This window comes from Pangasianodon hypophthalmus, chromosome 19 (genome assembly GCF_027358585.1).
Source record: "Pangasianodon hypophthalmus isolate fPanHyp1 chromosome 19, fPanHyp1.pri, whole genome shotgun sequence".
Classification (NCBI taxonomy): domain Eukaryota; kingdom Metazoa; phylum Chordata; class Actinopteri; order Siluriformes; family Pangasiidae; genus Pangasianodon; species Pangasianodon hypophthalmus.
Window position 1 is genome coordinate 7,501,020 of NC_069728.1, and position 25,097 is coordinate 7,526,116.

Here is a 25,097-nt window from a genome sequence, read left to right on the forward strand (position 1 = left end):
CATACACACCTGTAGGTGGGAAAGCCACTGAAATCTGTCAAGACCCTGCATTAGAGTTCTATGCAGAACATACTGCATGTATTGTTTTAACTTTTTCGGACATTATAGACCTGTGATGTAATGCAAGTTTTTACAGGATATCTGTGTCTTCACTTCATCTATATCTGGGTGAGAATGAGTCAATTGTGTCTTTCTGGAGCAGAATTTGTTCAGCAATGCTGCTAGGGTCAAGTCCCCAGTCTCAGCCACACTCTAGGTACATGTTTTCTCCAGCCATATATATTTATTATTCACACAGTCCAGCTCACATAGAGTCTGAAGGCAAGAGGGCAGGGGCTCTAGTTCCTCCTGGGGTCTATCTGTGCATGTGCCTGCATGAGACTAATACCCTTAAGGATGTTGCTCTGACTCATTGCCATGCCAAAAAACTTAAATGACTTACAAAACCAGCATGATTCAAAATAAACCCAATTTCATGAACTCAGTCATATAAGTCCATCAAAATTAAGTACAGCGGGAAGAGTTTGCCAGAAATACAATTTCATTTCATATTTTTTTCCTGGATTTTCTTTTTTCCTGGATGAGTTTTAAACTAAAATCCTGGCACACATCCTCCTTCCTGACTTTTTTTTTTAGTTTTGTTAAATACTAGAATACATCTCCACTCCAATGGTTCTATCAATTTAATACTGATCTGGTTTCAGAATGTTTGTCTTTATTTAAGTCTGAGTTGATATGCAAAACCTAAAGCTACAATGTGTAGGCTTTTTTTTTTTAATTAAACAAAACAAACCATAATTATTGACTTATGATATGATGTTCCTTAGCTGATTTGAGTCAAACTGACAATCCTGCAATAGTTATTTACAGTCAGAGTTGTGACAGAGGTGTCCTGTCGGACTTGGTGGGAATTTTATATGCGTAGCCTATGTCAAACGTAATTAGGCACAAATTAGGCATGCCAGAACATAGGTGTGAAAAAAGGCTGAGTCGGCAGCCACCCAGGGGAGAGAAAGCTTAAAAGCGTGAGAGCGTAAACAAACCAAACTGGTGTCTGAGAGTAAAACTGTCAATATGATACTATAGGAGGAAAAAGCACTCAAGAATGATAAGTGTTTTTCTTGCTGAACAGGCATTTATTTGTTCTCTAATTTGGTGGGAAGGTGAATAATAGCCAGACATTTTAACACCATTGTGGGATTTGTATTGTTACCTGTTTCAATAGAGAACTTGTGATAAACCTGCTAGTGATTATCAGGAGGTGTTTTTGTCTTTCTCTGTATTTTTCTATTTCAAATTCAGTAATATCTGGTAAGAGTGAGTCATCTGTGGCATCCAGAGCCAGACTTATGCACAGGCTACCCTGGGCTGTAGCCTAGGGCCCCAATTTTTCAATCCAGAGATCGGAATAGTTTTAAAGAAATATTGCTGCTGGCTCAGCCAAGTTCAATACTTTGTTGGAAAGGGAGCTTTGATTTGCTTAGCTGTACATCAGTCATATTTGGCTTGTGTTTTTTCTTTTAAGTTTTGACAATGGGAGGAAACACAAGTGCAGTCACCTGGGCTTTTGATATTAGATATTATCTATTAGATATATTAGCTAATTGTAATAATGTTATATTGAACAAAATCTGATATTACTGAGGTGGATTTTTCAAGGGTTGTTTTTGTGCTATAAATATACTGTATCCTGATGACAAATTCCAAAAGGTAAGGACTTATACCTTTAAAATAAAGTAGTTTATTTCAGGGATTTTATTTAGACTAGCAAAACAGTAAAGTGTAAAACTTTGACATTATTTTGACGTTAATTTCAGTAGTGTCTTGCTGTATAGGAGCTATGATAGTGCTGTTATAGTGATATTATAGAAGCTAATGTTTCATGTTATATCAACAATGATTCAAGCCCAGGGGCCCCCACCACCCTAAGTCCACCCTTGGTGGCATCTGTGTTTTAGCGAGGATACTAAAACTATCCAACCAATTCTTTGTCAGAATGGAGAACAAAATACACAGATAAGATCATAAAATATTTGGAGATCATCAATATGTGAAGAGATTTCATATACCAGATCTATCAATCTATCAATCTATCTATCTATCTATCTCTCTGTCTATTTGTCTGTCTGTCTGTCTGTCTGTACGTGGAAGTGGTAGCTCAGTAGTTAAGATGTTGGACTCCTGATTGGAAGGTTGAGAGTTCAAGTCCAAGCACCGCCAGGCTGCCACTGCTGGGCCCTTGAGCCAGGCCCTTAACCCTCAACTGCCCAGTTGAATAAATGAGATAACTGTAAGTCACTCTGGATAAAGGTGTCTGCCAAATGCTGTAAATGTATGTGTGTTCCATACACTGTTTTGGAATTTTTCGATGATGATTGTTGTAAAATGAAAAATCTACTTAGGAGAAAAATTCTATTTAAGTCACCAATGCTGATAGATCTTAGAATGCAAGTGTTTCTACATAGTAGCCTTCATTCTGCCAGCAAATTATCAGGATGGACGTCACTGTTTCTATATTGAAATTGACAACAGGACATGCTACATGAAAGGTTAAAACAAAAAACAAACAAACAAACAAAAAAAAAAAAACAGCTTCTGTGTCCTCATAGCTATGGCCATGGTCTCAGATATAGTTCCTACTGATGCATTGAACAAGAATCGCATCTCGGACCAGAATTACATTCAATCTAATATTGTTACCAAATGAACAGGGCTCCACAGGAATTTCATAATGTTCTGAAAATGCAATAGCTCTTAAACAAGTGTGAGGCAGTGTTTACTGGGGAACAGTGTATGTCATGAAAACTTTCTGTCTGCTTCATTTCCTCCAGTTCTGACCTCTCATTCACCTTGATTACCATCCTATGTGCGTCCTTTTCATTTCCAGCTGTGCCTTGTTGTATGTGAGAGAGCCAGGGTTCCTTGTCATTGCCCTCATGCGTTAGAGGTGACAGTCTCATGCACTGGTGCTGGAATGCCATCTCTAATAGCATGAGGACTGGTGGTGAGTTAAAGCCTGGCTGCACTATGACGTATGGCGCAAACGTCATAGCGCAACATCTTAACCACTAAAGCAGGATGCATTCAGAAATAAAGAAGGTCGGGCTGTTTTTTGGGGTTTTTTTGCACATTGAGCCAAAGCGCGTGAGCGGGTGAAGAGTTAACGTTAGCGCTGCGCGTTGCCTTTACAGATGCACTGCTCACTACACAACTAACACTCTTCAACACCGAGGATGAAGATGAGCCAAACTCTGCGATCTTCATCCTACTTGCTGTAGGATGTATGGGAGAAATCCTGGACCGACTGATATCCTTTCCACGTGAACCTGGAAGAAGCAACAATATACCCCAGCAGTCAAAGCTGTAGAAAATGAGTCAAGACACCTGACATAACGCGACATGGACGTCATCTGGAGCTCGTCAAGTGTGTGTGAGTGTGTGTGAGTGTGTGTGTGTGAGAGAGAGAGAGAGCATGATCCTGTTGGGGAGATCTGTAAAGTTGACGGACTTGCTTTAATTTTGGGTAATTGCGCCAGGATTCGGTGAACATGGAGCGGATGAAGAAGCGCGCCTGAAGCTGTTTGGAGACCGCGATATCCACAAGAAGAAGCCCGAGCAGCGTGGAGAAATATGGCTCGCCTCTTCCTTCTGCTTAACTCTGTCGCACTGTTGCTTTTTGGCACTGACATGTTTTTGGTCGGAGCAAGTAAGTTAACGGTCAGCTTCGCTTTGCAGACACAAATGATCGCTTCAGCAACATGTTTTAGGCTGTCTTTTAGCGTTCTGTAGACAAATCCAGCTGTTTGAATGCACGTGACTGCAGCTTCATTGAAAGGTTACTGAGCTGCAGCTGGAATGGTTGCTTTCTGTGTTTTCACTAATCCTGTCAGACCTCAATACAACAACCTATAAAAATGAATTTATATATACATTATTTTACATTATATATATATATATATATAAACACATGTATACACACACACTTGAGCAAAAAAATGGGCTATATAGTCTTCTTACGACTAATCATTTAAGAAAAAAAACATCCCAGAAGATCTTTTTGGAAAATTTTGTACACCCAGACATGTGTTAGTTAGAATTTTACATCCAATATTTGAATCATTATCATGACTTTACCTTTGTGCACAAGAAGACTATATACCTAAGTGAATTTCCCTGTTTTTAGCTTTTCCCCAAACAGTTCACTGCAGCAAAAGTAAACGAGCAATTGGTGGCACAGGAGGTCTCAGGAGTGCATTTGTTTCATTCTTGGTAATTTCCTGACCATTGATTTGTTGTTAAGACTATTAAAAGCTTAATATTAGCCATTTTGGGCTTGGGCCATTTTTTTGCCCAGGAGTGTATGAGAGGAAGATTAATGTCTTTTATATTTGCCGGTCAATTAGGAGAGCAGGGTCATTCCTTGACAGGTAGGACAGTGTAAAGCTTGTTATAGTGAGTATTAATAGCATCTATTTGTCATTAAGATTCTGATTTGCAAAAGCAATAGTAACAGTACTGCTGTAGTATGCTGTAAGCTGCATTGTTTTATGCATTGCTGACAAAAATGTGATTTAGTAACTCAAATACAAAGAATACACAATCACAGCCCTGACTGAATAACCACACTAAGTACTATATGACAGAAAACCGGGAGTATTTTTGGTTTTAGGCTACAGGTTAGTTTGGGGGGAAATCCTTAGCTATATATATCACTTTATTTTTTCCTTTTTGGCAGCAGTGGTAATGTAATATCAAACTGGGTGGTACCTGATTTGCATCATAACTGAGTTGGTCATAACTGTCTATGTTCTGAATGAATCTTAGTTCCTTGCTGGAGTGATCACATTTTCCCCTCTGAAAGTGATCTGTAAGTGTGAGGCTATGTTGTGGGATAGTAGGGGATCTGGAATTGTGTGGTCTGCAGGTCTGTTTTACTCACACACAGTTAATGAGTTTTATTCTGAACCCTTGGCAAGACTGTATCTTTAATCCACTATGGGATCATATGCTAAAAGCTTCTGGGAGAAACAAAATACATGTCAGAGTAGTCATATAATAATTAACAACCACTAAATCTAATAAACTTGCACAGGGTGTATTGAGAATATGCTCAATATTTTTTACTTAACCCAGCCATGCACATTTCCATGTACCACATTTGGCAGACACCGTTGTCCAAAGTGACTTAAAGTAGTGGAATGTTCACTACTGATACTTTAATTAGAAAATTAAGTAACCAAATATTGTGGATACTGCAACACTGACGCTGTCTACACTGACAAATGGGCGTCTGCTCACAGTAAGATGCTGACAGATATTGAGATGCTTGCCAAGAACTATAAATAAACGTTTGAGCCACATTCATTGAGACTGGCTAGTTTGAAACACACAGTGGATTTGAGAAACACTACAATGTAGTCTTTCTTAAATAATCTTTTCATTATGCTGCTGGTTATACCTGAGACAAAAGCAAAGTCAACGCTGTAAGAGGTGACGAGAGTTGCAAACAGGTGACTAGAGGACTGTGAGCACTGATTAAATTCAGGCATTCATAAACCATGATAGAGCATACACTCACCAACCTCACAAGTTAGAAACAAAATACCACAGGTTTAGAGAGCACCACTCATCATGTAGAGGGATTTTTATGTGAACAATAGCACATTGTTTTATATAACACACTACCATGTGTTATTTAAAAATGATTAAAAACCCAGCAGATTGTTGATAATATAATTCAGCTCATTAAATATTATGAAAGTATATTAATGTTTCTACCACTTAGTCACAATTACACAGCTGGAGATAATGTTTAGAGCCAGGGCCAGTTAGTTTATTCATTATACTTGTCCTTGGTATTCCTTGGTGTATGATAATTCTCCACATAAAATGATTTTCCCATCATACACTGTAGTGATGTACTGTAACTCCTATCTGCTTATTACATCAGTGCCTTGGGTATAAGTCCTGCTGTCATCTATATTTCTCTTTTTTATTCCTGGTACATTAATGCCTTAATGTACTATGATGTATATTAGAGCTCCACATGCATAAATATCATTTTCTGTTTCTCCATAAGAAAATAAACAGAAAATTGTCCTTTTCAAAGACATGTTGAATATTGGTAGAATAGGTAGCTGTGGTTTTACTTTGATTTTAGCTCGGATAGGATCAAACATCTATTAGATCTATTACCAAGCAAAGACAATTAAGAAGGTGAACCTGTTCCCTGATTCGTGCTCTGCGTTGCTGTCAGATAGTTGCCATCAATGGTTGAATTGAATTTAGAGTATTCTTGAAGAATGCTGGCACACTGTGCATTAGGGCTGGGCAATATGGTCACATAATATTGACATCATGATAAATTATGCCACAATACACTTTTCTAAGAAATTACAGGTAATGTGATCTTTAAAAAAATAAATAAATAAAAATCGAGAAACAAGAAGTTAATTTGATGGTAAAAGTTTATAGTAAATTTTTTTTTTACAGAATTTTTAAATAGTTATAATTAAATAGGTACATTATTATTAAATAGTGCAATTTTGAAATATTAAAAAAAATTGTTCTAGGCCTTAAATAAAAACATAATCACATTCAGCTTTTCACTCTTTATTTTAGGGCAATTTGTTAACAAACCTTTATATCATATATGTACTATATATTATGTACTATATATTATGTGTCATAGAAATGTCTTCAAGTATCAGGATTTTTAGCATATTGCCCACTCCTTACTGTGCATTATTTGCATATAAAAATTACTTCATGTTTTGAAGGTATTTTTAAATGAACATTAAAGTATAATAGACTTTGCTATTGCTGTGCTATTTGCTATTCTTGAGAGCTCTACTCTGATTTATTATTATTATTATTATTATTATTATTATTATTATTATTACTATTATTATTATTATAGGTCTTTTTTAATGAGTGTGTAGTAGATTTAACTGCAGTAAAACCCTAGTCTGGCAGGTTGATTTATGATCATTTTGTCCAAATGTAGATTTTACTGTACAGTATGTTAACACTGCTGTGCAAGCAGTTAGACTCAGTTAAATAATTTACAGTGAATATGTATATTCAAATTGTGATATGCAGAAATGCACAATGCCTGTAACAAAGCATGCATTATACAAACCAATTAAATATAAAGTGAATTACAGCCAATTTTATCAGGGTCAACTTGCATCTCTCCATAGACTTGCATTGGTTTATTAAATACATATGAGTGTAGTATGTTCTCTGTATTCTTTTTAGAATTGGGTGGCTGAATTTGCTGCACGTGTTCAGTGCCTTTTAAAGATATCTCTGGGGATGCAACTGCCTGTGCACTCAGGATGCTTTCTGAAATGCAGCTAATGTGAGCAACCAACATAAGCTGTGGTTCAGTCTGAGAGGAGGTCTGTGCCCCACGTGGCTTCTTGCTTTTTACTGTACACTTAGCATCTTGCCCTGGACAACCTGTGATGCTTTGATGGCATGTTACATAATAGAGATGAGTACATCTGACTCACATGGTGAAATGGGATGTAGGTAGAGGAAAAGCTGGTACCAGAGCAAACATGTACAATGGAAGTTCCATCATAAACAGGATTTCTTATCTGTGTGACTAGAGCTTGTTAGAAATATAAGCCCAACAACCACTCCAAATTAAGCATTTACGCACCATTTACTCTGAAACAACACAAAGCTCCGAATAACAGATATAATCAGAAATGATTTGTCGTGAGCAATACCCGGATTTCCTGATCTCAAACAAACACTCTTGTCCTTTCTACTCATTCAGTCAGTCTGTGAAAGCTTAGTGCAACTCTGCATGGTTGGTACTAACAGGACAGCTATAACACCTGTGCTTTACTATCCAAATAATCATTTCTTGCATCAGCAGGATTTTATGGCCATCCATGCACATCGTTTATTCTCTGCTTGTTGCAAGGCACCAATAGGTACTTACAACCCCTATTACGTAGAGAACATTAGGTTTCCACATGGATGAATGTGCACTGAGCAAAGTAAATTTCATACCTAACTTAGATGGATGGACCACTAAACTACACATACACTATATGGCCAAAAGTATGTGAACACCTGACCATCACACCCAAATGTGGTTCTTCCCCAAACTGCTGCCACAAAATTGGAAGCACACGATGTCTTTGTATGCTGTAGCGTAAAAGAATTACTTACACTGGAAATAAGGGGCCCAAACCTGTTCCAGCATGACAGTGCCCCTGTGCACTACGCCACCCTGTTTACCAAGGTTGGTGTGGAAGAATTTAAGTGTCCTGCACAGAACCCTGACCTCAACCCTACTGAACACCTTTGGGATGAACTGGAATGACGGCTGCACACCAGGCATTCTGGTCTAACATCAGTGACCATGGCTGAATGATCACAAATCCTCACAGCCTTCCCAGAAAAGTGGAGGCTGTTTTAGCAGCAAAGGGGGGACAACTCAAATTAATGCTCATGCTTTTCAAACGGAATGCTCAATACCCAGGTGTCCACATACTTTTGGCCATAAACTGTATATTTAAAAAAATAAATAAATAAAAATCAGTATTTAGTAAACGCAAACATGATTAAGCTGATTTTTAGATCTCGATTAAACTGATTTCTGTTGCTATGGTGTCTTGCTTTGTGCCATTAGCACCATTTGGCTGACACATATATCCGAAGCATTTTGCAACTAATACAACGGAGTAGTTGAGGAATTAAGCGCCTTGTTCAAAGGCCCAATCGTGGCAGGTTGGTGATGCTGGAATTTGAGCTCACAACCTTCTGATCAGTACCCCAATGTCTTAACCATTCAGCCAGCACTTCCCAAACTATGTCTGAACAGCAGGGCATTAGTATATACAGTGATCAGTTCCAGAAGCATCCAGGGTTTGCTCCAAAGCCTTTATGGGTCCTTTTGCATCACAACCCAAAGCGGTAACCACTGGGCTAATGGTTAATTCAGTCTTAAACTTGAACTTACTGCAAGTAAACCTACATTAGAATGACAGAAGTCTAGAGCATAGTTGTAGCACAACTTTACTTTATAGTGAAACAAGGCAGAGGAAAAATAGACATGCAGTAAATTAAAGTATATGGTGACTGCATATAAGTACTAGTATGCCAGTGCAGAGATGGCAACCTTCTTGAGGTTGTGACACACATTTTTCTGCTGTCTCCATCCATATATTCCAGTGCAATTAACTTTGAAGGCTTGATTGCTTTAGAGGTTAGTGAATTCTACTTTCTCCATTTTCAACCTCTAATAGACAGAGGTATGTGTATCTATCAGCAAGGCTGCGTGTCCTTACTATAACCCTCAAAACACTCACACACTCACATGCTATGGATGCAGAGCTTCATTAAAACAGATGGTGGCATTCATTTGACCTGCAGGCTCCTGATGTCACAGTTATCTAGCATTAATTTGACAACTGCCCTTTGTGCCTTTGTTTATAATTACTCATGGAGCTGAGCCAGATCATTCAGCCAGTGTCTGTCTTCTCCAGTGCATTCACATAATGTTAGATTATGAGGTTTAGTCCAGTTTTGTTAATGAAAAGAGGAAGATGCTGTACAGAGGTTTATTTCTTCATTTGCAGACAAAGCTGTTTGCGGTATGAAGTTCTCTGACCCCACATAGACAATGTGTATGTGCAGCATATATATTCATATCTGATCTTCACTTCATCTGAGAAAAACAGGAAGATGAAGTACTTGGCACCTCTAAAGCCAGTGAGTGTAAGCATCTAATGATATTAAGAAAAGTGCACATATTCATACCTGTCTATTCAGATTCATACATACATTCTAACAATGCTGCCTTTGATCATTAATACTACTGTATAAATCTAACTAAAACAGCCCTAATGCAACAGGATAGCAATAACTGGACATATATACCTGAATTCAAAATAGCACAGTTGGCAATAGCACAGCACCTCTAGCAAAAATATTGAAGGATATCAATTTATAGCTATACAGAGAACCCTACAGACACTGTTCAAGAACTTCAGTTCCAAAAGATTTCAGTAATACTGTATGTCTTACATAGGCTATAGAGATAGAGATATTAGAGATGCAACTGTAGATAAAATATGGATGTAAGAATTGGTGAATTGATGGTGTCCATCATACTTACTCTAGAATGTAGTAACAAACACAAGTGACAGCAATTAGGAATACAGGAGGGAAGACACAATTTTGTAAGAAAGGAAAAAAATGCTAAGCTAAGGCACCTGAACTGGTGAAAGATTACCAAGAACCCATTCAGGAAAAAGGTGTCATAGAAGCACTAACCCTCATGAATAGAAAACCACGCAGAATAAAAAGTTGCTAGTTGCTAATCGTCATGCATGGAATTCCAGTTTTGAGTTTGCAATATTTTAAAAGATTATGAATCCTATTTTAGTGAAACCAGATCAAACAGGTTTCATAAAAGAAAGGAACTCAGTGTAAGTAATCTTTCTAATCCTTCTAATAGAACTATGTGCTGAGCGGAATACAAAGAGGATAATATCTTATCTTCACATTCACATAAGACCTTAAACAAGTTTGAATGACCCAGTATTTTTGTAAAAAAAAAAAATAGATACATAAAATAAAATAAATTAATAAAAATAATTTTCAGATTGATTGATGCTGGAAGAAAGGTAGGTCAGCCCCAAAGCTGGCCTTTTTGTTGTGTGTACCTCAGATGCTACAGAATGTGTCAGGTAGACTTTCAGATGACCTTGATGTGTTTTGACAGCACTTCAAAGTGCAAAGGTCACTAAATATCTAGCACTTTACTGAAAGAAACATGGTTAACTATTTCATTAGTTAGAATGATCACATCCACTGAAATCCTCTCACTGGTAACTTGGCCAGCCATGGAGTACTGGATTTTTTTTATTTTCTATGTGTTTTTAATTTCAAAATGCCTGCCTAGTTTGCCTGAGAATAGTCCATGCCTGCAGAGCTCTGATTCTGCCTGATGTGTGTGTAAATATTGTCTTTTTATTCCATTGTCCTTCTATTTCATTGCTTTTATATTTCCTCATACAGAGTGTGTAAGCGCGCAGGAGCATCACAGACATTTTGATATTCAGCATCTGATCAGAAACTGAACTGATTACCCTTATGAACATTTTGCTATGGCATGTAACTTTCCTAAAACTTGATCAAATCCAGATATTCACTATGTGAGAAAAGCCCACATAGTCCTTAGACCAACTGACTGTCACTGTGTTTGTTAAACTGGCTCCTTACCTATTATGATCTTTACAGGCAGACACCAAGGCAAAGTTATAAAGTAGCCTACATAAAAATATTTCCACACAGGTTTTTTTCTATAAAATATATATCAAAGTTAACTATATGGCCAACTATATGGTTTTTGGACACCTGACCATCACACCCATATTTGCTATTTGCAGATTTAGTCCCCCTTGTTGTTATAATAACCTCCACTCTTCTGGGAAGGCTTTCCACTAGATTTTGGAGAGTGGCTGTGGGGATTTGTGTTCATTCAGCCACAAGAGCTTTAGTGAGGTCAGGCACTGATGTTGGGTGAGTTGCATTTAGAATACAAATATTAGCTTATGAGAGCTGCTTCCAATAATTATATTGACTGGGGAAATGCCCATAATAAAAACTGCAGTCTTCAATGTTATTCTATACGGCCAAACGTTTGTGGTTTATTCTGTGGTTGAGATATTTCAGTTCAGGAAAGCCTATAGTCAAAGTTTTGAGCATGTGAAGGGTTTTTCCAGTCCATCACACATTTTATGTAATACATTCATGTTAAGTATATCAATGTGGGCTATTAGAGAAATGGGTAATAATCTCCATCTTTCAAAACATTTATAAAAAAGATTAAGGAGATATTGGTGATTAGCCAGTGATATGCGGTCAAAGTCAGATATAAATTTAATTCATAAATAGGAAAGTGACAACCAACTTAAAATTAACTTAAAGTCAGCTGGAGCCAATGATGGGATTTAGCTTTCCCTGTTATTCCGTAACAAGATTGTTTTGGGTTTTTTTTTGTGACCAGAGAATTTTCCCAATAGTGATAAAATTTGTAGTAGAGATTGGCTCGAATTCTTCAGGTTGAAGATGTATAATAAGTTGTCAAGTGCCCCATCGAGTGATGTCAATTCGAAGTTAATGACCTTAAAGATCACATTATTTGTCAGTATGTCAGCTGTCAGGTGTGAGTATATAGAATCAAATCTTTTAACGATAAAGTTGTTCAATCCTGTCAAAGGCCTTTTCTGTCTCCAGAGACGGCTGTGTCCAGGATGGCTGCATCCATTGATGTTTCTTTAAGATACAGTCTACTCAGCAATGCAACCATAAGGGCTAAACAGTGTGTGATCATCATAAAACAAGAAGATTTGTGTGCTAACTGGTTGCAGTTTTCCCTTTAGGCTCTGTTCCCTATAGCACTCTAAGCCCAATGGTCCACCCCCAAGCACTTTTGTGGCCACGTCAATGAAGTGTGTGGGTGGGTGTGTGTGTGGCAGTATAGCATACTGTATTTATTTGTACTTGACATTTACCAAGAAAAACAGTTTCTGGAGGTTTTGGGTTCAATCCCAGTGATAGAGTATTCTCTCCTACTAAATTCTGTCTGTTCCCTAACCTCTCTAGTTTTTTGGGCTTCCTGCCACACCATCTGTTAGCTCTGCCTGGTGGCTCAATGTGTAAGAGCACTTTCCCATGTCATGTCTAAGAATTGGGTTCAGTCTCCATGAACTCTCACGTCATTCACTTTTGTCTGCTGTTGAGCTCATTCTTTGGGCGCTCTGTGCACAAGGGTTGTTAAGATGCTTATTCTGATTATGGGACAGCTTCCAACCCTGCTACACTCTGTCTGCTTGGATTTTGTTGGCAGCTCTGATATAGTTGTAGCAACAAAGATGTGTCAGAGGTTGTGGCATAACTGTGCATATTCACACACATGAGGGATTCCGATTCATACATACATACATTCTAGCAACAGCATTTTATTGACCACAGCAATAGAGAATCCTGTGTAACTGACCTTGTTCCCAGTGTATAATCATGGACTGGAAAGAAATATTGACACTGTCAATATTTACTGTCACTCTTCTGACCTCCCATAGTGTCCTTATTGAGCAGTGATTGTGCATCTCGCGCTGGCCGTGATTACCTGCAGTGATGGAATTGGGGTCACAGTTAAAGATAAAACTTTCTTTTTCTAACAATTTGCTGTGCCCTTTTATATGTCCTTCTTGGTGTGACTTGCACACCTAAAAATTACAACACTTCAAAAGGAAAATTTCATTAAAACACATGGTCGTTACGTAAACACTGGTCGTTACATAAAGCTGTTATATAATTCAATTAACTGCTTGCATTTGTTGACACAAGCACATCAGGACTGGGCAAAGAAACAGAAGGTAACTCCTATTTCAGTCATCCACACAAACATGTAAAGCCAATTATTGTGCTGCTTGGGGGAGCTGCTGAAAAATATCAGCGCTAAAATGCTTGGTTCAAAAGCCTTTTCTGTGTTCACCTACTTTCTATTTTCTGGCTTCAGAATTAGAGGCATGCTTCCTGGAATTGAATCTGTCACTATGTGCTCCCTTGCCTAGGAATTTGCCTTTTGTGAGACTAATTAGCTTGTCAATTGCCTGCTAAATCATGATCGAGCACCTAGGCTCGAAGCTGGAAATGAAGAGAAAACACGAATCACTGCACAGGATACAGTGTCCAGAATTCAATCAAGCTCAATCACAGAATGCAATTCAACAAAATGCAGTGAGTATTCCCCATTTTCCTGTTCAGCCATAGTTGAATGCACAGTGACTGTCCAAAAATAGATTTTTTTCAACTTTAGTATGTATAGTATAGTATCTTTTTTTTCTGTCTATTCTATGTATGCACACTTTGGATGAGCTGAGAGAAAAAAAAAGGAAGAACAGCTAACAACACTAATGTCACTGACAAATACAATTGGGAAACAGTTTTTAAGGTTGAATTTGTTTCTGCTTTTTACCTTTTGGTTTATGTTAAGTCATAAGTCATGGCTTTATATAAAGCAGCATAATAGGACTGAAACGAAGGGTGATGCGCAAGACCTGAAAATGTAGCTTCCACATAAGCAGAACACACTATGTTACTTAGAAACAAATCCTTTATAATCCTTTTATATATAAAAAAAAAAAAAAAACACAGAAGATCTTAGGTCTAACATGAGATTGTATAGAACTTCTTATTGTCGTGGATGCTCACACTGCATTTTCTATCCCCTCTCTACTCTTTAAAAAAAAAACAACTGGAAACCTGTACATTTTAATAATCTCAAGGATCTGGCCAGGAAATCAACTTAAACACCTGTGCAACCTGACTCGGTATATAGAGAACTTTTCCTGCAGAAATATTAATGTAACTTTTTAACTCGAGTTGCCAACTCTGAATACAGCCCTAGATGATTAAACACAGGGTGTCAAAATTATAAATATTGAAAGAAACAGCACAATCCCATTATCAGGTTAAAAGGCTAAAAAAGTATTAACATTTACAGTAGTTCTAGCTTTGTCATTGGCTATGGCCATTATCAGTCATATCTAACCATCTTGCTCTATAATATTTGAGTACAACACTTGTAGATGCAAATCAGGGATAAAATTGGCAGAGAACAACTTTAATGTTTTGCATTCCAAAGCAATAATTGGACAGTGTTCTAAGCAAGAAATCCAGAAACTTTAGAGAAGAAAAACTAATAAAAATGCATCATAGGTTCATAAACCTATGAATATCTGATGTCTTGCAAGAGATTGTCATGGTTTGTCAGTTCTGGCTAACTAGAATAGTGACATGTTCTTTTTGTATATTGATAAAGAAATTTCTGCCTTTAGTTTGATATTTCCAGTCAAACCTGATTGTTTTGGTATTTTTCTGTAGCTCAAACTGTCTGGTCAGAGAGTATGTTTATCTGAGCATATCATTAAAAATTTCCTTTGTGGTTAAATTGTGACTTTCATTTTCAGTATCATCAATATTAATAAATATGTACAATACCAGTTATGAATCTACCAATCAAGTTTGAGCACCAAATACTTTGAGCAAAGCTTCCCTGGAATTTCTTTAACTTTTTTAAGTAAGAAAAAGGTCTTTTTCTTTTCTTCTTGATTTTCCTTCCTTCTATGTATCCTACTTCTTTAACTAATTAGCTTTACTGTATAGTTTTTAGCTGAGCATGTTTCCCTATGTCTGCTGTTTTTCAGAGCACTATTTGAAAATATAGTGCAATACTACAAGAATACGTATCAAAATACGTATCATATTTTGAGTGAAAAGTCACAATATTACAGGAATTAAGTCAGCCTAAGAATATGAGAGAGAAAAGACAGAAATCTCAGAAGTCTTATTTCACTTTCTAGCAAATTGGAATGTCCTTAAATTTTCATGAGACCCAAGTACATTTTATCCTCATCAAATCCGCAAATCAGCTTATTTTCAAATGCAATGACATTTCTTATTTGCACATATAAATAATTCAAACCTTTTTATTCAATTGCATGCTTCTTTCTTAAATTCCCATTTTGAGAACAAGCAATATATACATATATATATATATATATATATATATATATATATATATATATATATATAGAGAGAGAGAGAGAGAGAGATCTAGATATAGATGTAGATAGATAGATAATATATTTAGATAATATAGTATGTAATTAAAGGATTAAAAGACTCTTTTACTTCCACAATGTTGAAGCTGAATCATCAGCTGCGCTCAGATACGGCATATATATATATATATATCGCACGTCATCCTGAGCCTTTAATTCTGTGATCATTTTTACAAAGCTTTGACAAGTAAGGGCCAATATCCAGCACTCAGCTCTTCTGCAGATGAATGTGTGCAGCTCAGAGCTGAAGACTCTTAATAATAGATTGAGCCATTACTGAATGAAATGAGGTACATGGCTTTTCATAGATATAGTGCTTTTTTATGCTGTGTATTTCAGTCGTCCTTAAGGTTGACAATGGCATTAATTTGAATTCATTTAAGTGGTCAGATGAATAAAGTGCAAACCTCCCTGTTTTGTAGACCGCCCACCTGCTCCAGTCAACGTGTCAGTCATGAATCTGAGAGCTGATTCAGCCACAGTGACCTGGGAAGTTCCAGAGGGGGACATCATTATTGGCTTCTCAGTCCTACAGCAGGTAAATACTGTATCACTTTACCAGAATTTTCATGCCATCCATTCAAGTTTCCTTGTTTCCTTATAACATATATTCTTATAATAATAATTCTTGTGTAAGGACATTGTAAACTGCAAAATAAATTGCTGATCATGGCCATGAAAATGACATTCACTTGTTCACTTGCAAGATAATATGTATTAAATACCTACACTATATGGCCAAAAGTATGTAGACACATGACCTGACTTCAACCAGATGTTGAAGTCAGGGCTCTGTGAGTTCTTCCACTCCGACCTTGGCAAACCATGTCTTCACGGACCTCGCTTCGCTAGCTTGCTAGTTTGAACTGATGCTTATAAATTATAAAGTATCACTTTTCCTAAAACATAGGGAGTTTAAAAAAACAACATTAAACAGAGTTGGCCAATTTAAACATGCACTTGAATATATTAGTTACATGATGCAGTACTCTGTAGTTTGAAAAAGTCAGTTACTTAGAGCAAATCAGTAGTTTTTACCAATCAAGGGTTTATTCCATCCTGTCTGGGCTTCACACAGTTGGTTTGCGAGGCTACAGAATGATACTACTCTTATTGCAATATTGGCAGCTCTGTCATGAATATGGCCACCTTCTCTTAAAAGAAGAAAGATGCCCAAATATCTGACTGGCCATTTGAAAACCAAGTGGCACTTCCTGGGATATAGATATCAGACTGATCAAGTAGCCAAATGCATTCAGTTGCATTCTTCTCTGCTTAAGAAATCTATTCAGCTATGTTACAGTTCATGTAATACACTTGCGAGTACTAAACACTATAAATGTAGCTTAACATTGCTTTTTCATTTTGAGTCATTGCATCTTGAGTTCTGTTATATGTTGCATTTAAAACAACATGTAACATGTCAGTAAATAAATTGATCCGTGCTTCCTTTTGAAGACTACCTTGTGATTACAGACCTATATGCTTTACTCAAGTCCTCTTTATTCTGTGTAAGTGACAAATGCATTCTGCTTCTAACCAATAACATACTGTATATAGCAGCATGGCATGTTATGTAACAAAGCTGTCTCCAACTCTGGTAATGGCTTTGCAAATTGGCTGTTTGGATAGAATTATTCATTAATGAAGCACCTCCATTAATCCACTTAATGCTGAGAGACGGTGAGCTTGAATTTACGTTTCTTACCCTCATTTACTGAGCTTTGCAACTCGCTACTATACCCGTAAATGTAGGCATTTAGTTAAAATGCACCACTTAACTGAAAAAGCCCCATTGTTCTTGTGATGCTCTCCAACATATTTCTGAATGCCTAGACATGCATTAAGCTGGAAATATTTTTCTGTAAACAGCAGTAGAGTTGCTGGACGTAAATTATAAAAGTATTCAAAACTCTTTCTGAATCTGATAGCCTAGTAGAAGTACCTCTCCACTTTTCTTCAAGTTTATCTTTTCAATAAAAATGGAAAAAGGGGGAAAAATCAATAAAGTGGGAATGGCCTTCAGTGGGTGGTTTTCCTAATAGCATTTAAGATTAGTTGTAGACTTAAATCCCATTTAAAACTGCATTAACTCAGAATTAACTCTGCATTGAGTCATCAGTTGAATTATACTTAGATCTGATCAAAGATTAGGGTTACTTCAGGAGTAATTTAAGCTATAAATGAAATGTTACAATCAAAGTTATGTTTCACTATTCATTAACAATTAGTGCTAAAACACCATGACTTGCAACCAACGAGACACATACTCAGTGACAGGAGTGTACACACTGCAAGATTTTGATTATACTATGTTTCAGCGTTGTTTTCGAATGCAGGAAGCAAAGCTGTGGAGCTCATAGTAAATTTGGAGCCCAGGCCTTCATATCTGACCCAAAATCAACTGTGTCTCCATATGTTCAGAACTGGCATTTGGCATGTTTCCTAGGAAGCTGATTGTTTAGTATATGAGGTCAGAGAGCCAACAGCATGTAAAGAAGTTCAGAGTTTACCATTTTTGAACAGCAACTTCTGTTGCTGTATCCAGGCTAAGTAAACTTCCCAGGAGTGACAGACTGTATACATACTAGACGCCATATTTCCATCAAAGATTTCTTTACTAAAGATAATGGGAAATGAGTTATGATTTGGTTTTCACTTCATGTCTTAGGTGTATAGACTCCCCAAACATTGTTTCATGTAGGAAAATGGCAAATTTTCTGGCAAATCCTAGAATTTTCCTAACCTCATTGTACACTATATGGCCAAAACCTATATGCTTCTTGAATATCCCATTCCAAAACCATGTTCATTAATCAGAGTTAGTCCCCTCTTTGCTGCTATTACCTCCATTACCTTAATTACCTCCATTCTTCAGGGAAGGCTTTCCACTAGATTTTGGAATGTGGTTGTGGGGATTTGTGATCATTCAGCCACAAGAGCATTAGTGAGGTCAGGCACTGATGTTGGGTGAGGAGGCCTGAAAGTGTTCATCCTTTCATCCTGAAAGTGTTCAGTGGGGTTGAGGTCATGGTAAAGTATACAAACACATTCTAGACAATTGTGTGAATGTATATATATATATATATATATATATATATATATATATATATATATATATATATATATATATATATATTTTTTTTTTCTTTTTTTTTTTCTACACATTAAAAACAAAACCGTTAATGCATCTATGCATCTAATTTGTCTTTTAATTGTGAGTTGCTCTCATCTGTGTTAGGAGGTGCAACAATAAAAAGGTCGATTGTTGAAATTAAAATAATATAATTTCATTGAAATTATAATAATATAATATAAAAGCAGAATAAAGAAAGGACTAATTAAAGGCCACCGTGTTTACTGTGGTTCCAGAAGCAAGATGGCCACATGCAGCGGTTTATCCGGGAGGTAAACACCACCAGCAGGGCCTGTGTGCTTTGGGACCTTGAGGAGGAAACAGACTACATAGTCCAGGTCCAGTCTATCGGCCTGTATGGAGAAAGTCAGGCCAGCAAGCGTGTCCACTTCAAAACCCTCAAGAAGTCAGACCGCTTCCCTTCCAACAGCTCGAACCAAGGTACTAAAGCCTATACCTTTAGATTTGTGTTGTGATTTGTAGGCTATGAGCCTGTTAATTATAGCTGCTATAATTAAACCTTCCCATCAACAAGAAGAAGAGTCCATAGCAAGTTGTTTACATTTTGGATGTGTGTGTATTTTGTATGCAGGCCTATGAGACCTCTGGTTTACAACTCAGTCATGGAGGCCTGCACAATCTCATTTTTTTTCTTCCTGCTCCAGCACAATTGATTCAACTTATCAGCTAATTACCAAGCCCTTCATAACTGAATTAAGGGCTCTCTATTGATCATTGCTTACATTCAGTCTAAAACTGCACTGCTTAGTCAAGTGCAATTTGAAATTAACTCATTAAAATGAAGTGATACAAAATTAATTAGGAAGGCTGATTAAGTATTATGTCCAAGTCAGTTGTAAATTAGAGTCTGACTGTAAAGTGAATCACTCAAAGTTCCTGCAGAATGAAGAAACACGTTTGCTAGATACTGACTACTTTACTGACCCACTAAACTGAGGTCAACAAAATTGCATACTCTAAGAATTATCCATGACATAAATCTTTTATTTACAAAATCAACTTAACGAGTATATAAAAGTAAAATTTGAGCAGCAGAGTGTGAGAGAATCCTCCTACACTCACAAGTCTCTCTGTTCTCATCTCCTGTTTAATTATAGATGGAGCCATCATGCATGACCGCGGGAAACTCTCTATATCTGCTGCAGTTTCTGATCAGCTTTCTGACATTCAGTGCAATGAACTTGATATTCACCTCACCTCACTGCACTAATGAACTGATTTCAGTTGATCCGTACAGCTGACTGTGCAAATTGCGTGCATGTAAGCTTTGTATTTTTTTTCCTGCCAAGTTAGTAAAACAGTAGAACAACAACAAACCAATAGCAAGACAAAAGCAGGGCTATTTCTTTTAGCAGTTATAAGAATATTCAAATATTTTTATTTATTCTTCCAAACGAGTAGCAACCCAAATCACTTTCTTTGGATCATTCATAATTTTTTTATATATAGCTGTAGACAAGTATGGAGCAAATTCTAAATACATTATCTTAAGTCAAATATGTAATGAAGATAGCCAGCTAATGTTAATGGAGGAAATGGAGAACACAAGTTGACATTCAGTCAATGTATAAGATTGGATCTTAATTTGATTTATTTGGTTATTTAGGGTCAAGCCATTATGAGAACACATAATCAATATTTTGGCTGTTTTTATTTCTTCTATGTGGCCAGAATTCCAGACAATAGCATCATCTAAGTGCATATTTAACGTTAACTGACGCTGCACATTGGCAATAATTCTCTCTTCTAATAGGGTCTTAGTATTAAATAACCCTGTAAAGGGGAGACCACAATATGCATATGGTTCGTGTATAAATTCAGCTAGATACAGTTTTGAAAGGACAAACATTCATGGTCTTATTTCACATTTATCACACAAACATCATACAATGATGTGAATTTCAATTTTATATAAATATAGAACAATATATAAAAGAGGTTTAGTACTGAAATTCATATAGGAATCACAACTCCTGTTAGAAACTGTTATTAAAAAGTTTAGCTTATATTTATATCTCAGATATTATACAGTATATGGATTATGCTGTCAAGTTTAAATCGCTTGTGTATGTCAGTTACACGCACACAAATTTAATCAAACTTTTGTAAGTCCAAGTCGTTTCATAAAAAAAATAATAATATGAAAAAAGAAAGCAAGCCAACATAAATTGATAAATTAAGACAAACAAAACCAGTCATTCAATTAAGATTGCCACTGTATAAAAGGAGGATAGGCAATAACTTGTCTAAATTAGTTCAATGTGCCATGGCATTTTCTTTTAATGCTGTGCAACACTTTATTAGAGCCAGCACTAAGTGACCTATAAGTGACCGATCTGGCAAGTATACTCCCTAATGTGCTGTGTAACTTCAAAACACCCTCCTGCTTTTCCAAAACAGTGTATGGGAGGGTGAGACACATTGCTATGTATTAAAAAAAAAATCCCTGTGTGATGTATGGTGTGGGTAAAGTAGGTTATAGTTATTTTTTATCTCTGTTTTCAGATGTAACCATTTTCTTTTCTACTCACCTAATTCACATCTCATGTCTATGCCATTGTTAATGGCATACACATGAGTTAAAATAGCTTCCACTTCTTCCCGTAAGAGTCTCTTTTTGCTGTTTACTTGTCATTTCAGCTCTGTGAGCTTTGCCTTTTATGGAGTTTTATGGGCATCACCAAATGCAAATCAGCTATGCTGTGCACACGCCTAGTAATTTACAGATGATTGATGATTGGCATTCAACAAATATATAAACTTTTGTATATCTGGTGGAAATTTTAATTTTGGTTTGGCTTACACAAACATTTACACATAACTTTACTAAAGGATTGATAAATAAACCCAATTGTTTTTGAATGAAGATACATAAATATAGTACTATACATTTTTTTCCTCTTACGATCCTCCACATATTAACAATGAAAAACATTTGCTTCATCTTAGTACTGTTTGTTTTTAAAGAACAGCAAACAGGAACACACAGATGAAAGACTGACTTACAAAACTCACTGTTTGTAGAGATAACTTACAATCAACTATTATTAGAAGTGTACCCATCCAGTACAACTACTTCTATACAACTATCAATATTACTGTACTATTGTTTTTGTTTTTTGTTTTTGTATTTGTATTGTATTGTTTTGTACATAAGTCAATATTTACACAAGTCAACATTGCACACTCACACATACAGATGTACATAGTCTATATTTCTATATATATAATCTATATTTCTACTTCTGTAACATAGTCTACACTTTATTATGTTTGTTTGTATGTATGTGCATGTCTGTTTTTATTTTTTATTTCTATATAGTTCTGTTATCTTGGCATTCAATGTGGACAGCAAAGGAAGAATTTCATTGTTCAGGGAAACTTGGTTTCCTCACTGTTCACATGACAATAAACGCTTTGAAATCTTTGAAATCTTGAAATATTAGACCAGATTGGATCGGATAACATGTTATTTGTTTGTGTAAAGCTGCTTTGAGACAATGACCTTTGTAAAAAAGCGCTATACAAATAAAAATGAATTGAATTGAATTGAATGTCACGTGAGAACAGGACAAAACTTGCCTTAAAGCCAGACACCATCAGGCCTCTTTTGCATAACTTGAACTGATTTGCAAGTAGTATTGCGTCATTATTGGATATTGGCTGATGCTCAGAGCTCTGAAATTGAATTGAAAGGAGAAAACGTGGTACTGGTCATCCCAAACTATATTTCATAACTCAGAAACACAGTGAGGTATATACTGTAGTGTTGCAGTAGTTTATGTGCCTTTGGGCTTTTCAATGATGATGCTACAAAAAAGCATTTTCTTGCAGTTTCAACTAATTTAGGAACCAAACATTCATTCAAGATCTGTTGATCTGATGAACATAAGCATCTGATAAGCATTTTAATTAGCTTTAGAATCAAAATAGGCTACACATCCCTAACGCATCATTGATTTCATTCAAATTAGTCTCACTATGATAAATATGAAATATATTTCTCATTATTTTTCTTATTCTCAGATTTTTCCTTGTTCTTAATGCAGAGTGCAGAATTACCTGTAAGATCCAGAAGGCATTGGATTAAAACATAGTTTAATTGTAACCCATAGTCTGACTGATATTCAGTATTTTAGATATCCTCTTTGGTGAAACATGTTAGAGTGGTCATGTATTCTGATTCCCATTAGATACCATTGCTCTTAGACATCATTACTTCAAAGGAAACTGGAAAGGTGGAAAAAAAACTGCTTTTGCAGTGTTGTAAAGAAAGAAGATCCTCCTGATCAAAACCCTTTTTGATGCACTGTCATGACTGTTAAAGTAACATGCTGCTCTTGGCAAGCGTTCACAATACTAGACTCATATCCACACTCCCTTGATCCATTTGAAATGCTACCACATCAGAAGTATTGCCTCTGCAGCAGGAAACCTTTTCCCCAAGCTTTTTCTTGTGATGTGGGTTGTGATAGCCATTGCAGTGCACAAATTGTTGAGATAACGTCAGCATCTCTGAAGCATTTAATTTATGCCTGCATCATACTGTATATTTTGGTGTATTTTGAGTCTGTCCTTTTTTTTTGCTTAGTTTGTTTTGTTCCCTCTAGGGCTCCACACAGATAGAATCCTTGCACAAATCTCAATCTAGTGGAACTAATGAACAGCTGCTTAGCACTGAATAGGTGTCAGTAGGCAGCAAGGCAGCATTATGTTGTCTAGCACACCCTGGTATTATCTAAACACCAAAAGTTACTCACTAATTGGCTGAGCAGCCTTTACCATGCTAACTAAAAACAACCCCACATTCAGTATGGCTCCTTATCTAAGCAGATGAACACTAGCAGAGCATTAAGCATCCTTTCCATTTAAAATAGTAAGGCAATTCCTGTGTTTCTAGAGACATGCAGGAATTCTCCTATTCAGTGTCATAAATATTTATCGAGGCGAGTGATGAGAGAGATGGCTTGGTTGTCGCTCGTTCTGACTGTTTATCGGTGCAGAGCGAGTGTTTCAGTACTACTCACTCGTAATTGGAAATTGAGGTGATATAAATGATGAATGGCCTCTCTCAGTAATTGCTCAGGCGAAACTATTTTCCACCCATCCTTTCCTTTTCTCAGTTATGACAGTCAGCACATATGAGCCAGCTACATCTTTATCCACTAAGAAGGATCAATTGGGAAAAGTGATGTCCTGGACCACTTCCACACAGGTTAAAAGATAGGAGGAAGAGGATAGAATGCTAAAGTCAATTCACTTAACACAGGATTAATGATTTAGACAGATAGCTGGTTAGGCAAACACTTCTTCCACGCTCTGGTTGATTGGACAGAATGAGGATGCTGGCTAAATTGGCCAATGCTGTGCTACATGCTGAAGGCTGATGTAGAAATTCAATCACCAAAAGCCTTAGCCTGCATACTAAGGGCATATTTTAAAAAATAATCTCTCTTTCAAAAGAAGATAATTGTTTGTCACTCCTCTGGTCTACAGTTTATGTTATGAAAAAGTTGAAAAAAATCTAATCTGTCTATTTCTGTATTTATAGATGACCCAACTGTTGAAGGTCTGGACAAGTCTAGAAACCTGCAAACAGGAGAGATGATCATCATTGTGGTGGTGCTGCTTATGTGGGCAGGTACGAGGTTAAAAGTCTCTAAAATTCAGTCTCTCATTATTTCTGACTATTGATTATGAATTACAACGTCTGAAAGTATGAAGCTTTGACCTCAAATTATTGTTAATTGTCTGTTACCTTTCTTAAAACCACTGTAATAATATGGTTTAAAATGTGTCAGGCATTAATGCTGATGAGATTTACATTGATTATTACTCCAAATTTTCGAACCTAACTCATCCGGCATAAATGCTCCTAAGAGCACCACTGTTCCTATTAGTATTACCTTAACTGATTAGTATTACCTTACTGCACAGCACTGAGTGTCTGTTAAAAAGGACTTGTAAGAGGTTATCCTTCATTTGTATCTCTAAGCCATTGTAACCCCCTTTTTGTCAAAGGACCTGACAAACCTGAACCTTTACAACGTAAGCACTACAAAGTGTATAATCAGACGGAATTCTATTTTCACAAAGCATTTAAACAGATAATTAAACAGCTACAATAATGTGTTACAATTATCTTTTTTTTCCTGACAATGAATTATTATACAATTGTGATTAAAGATTTAATGTTTTTCCTGTTCATTTTAAGCTATTCATAAAATAAACATATTGTATATAAATTCACCAACCACTTTATTAGGAACACCTATACACCT

General features: G+C 36.5%; 1 protein-coding gene across 2 annotated transcripts in view; it reads left to right on the plus strand.

Annotated features, from left to right (window-relative positions):
• Positions 1-3,065: 3,065 nt before the first annotated feature.
• The window catches only part of fndc4a (fibronectin type III domain containing 4a), a 28,412-nt gene continuing 6,380 nt past the window's right edge, over positions 3,066-25,097 (plus strand). The window contains exons 1-5 of one of the 2 annotated variants that reach the window (XM_034313491.2): positions 3,066-3,430; positions 3,537-3,706; positions 16,082-16,197; positions 19,032-19,236; positions 24,368-24,457. In XM_034313491.2, coding sequence (XP_034169382.1) covers positions 3,631-3,706; positions 16,082-16,197; positions 19,032-19,236; positions 24,368-24,457 — 487 coding nt within the window. In that variant the 5' untranslated portion in view covers positions 3,066-3,430; positions 3,537-3,630. Of the gene's footprint in view, positions 3,431-3,536; positions 3,707-12,215; positions 13,774-16,081; positions 16,198-19,031; positions 19,237-24,367; positions 24,458-25,097 lie in introns of those variants that run through there. The other variant, XM_034313492.2, reaches the window with a different exon arrangement.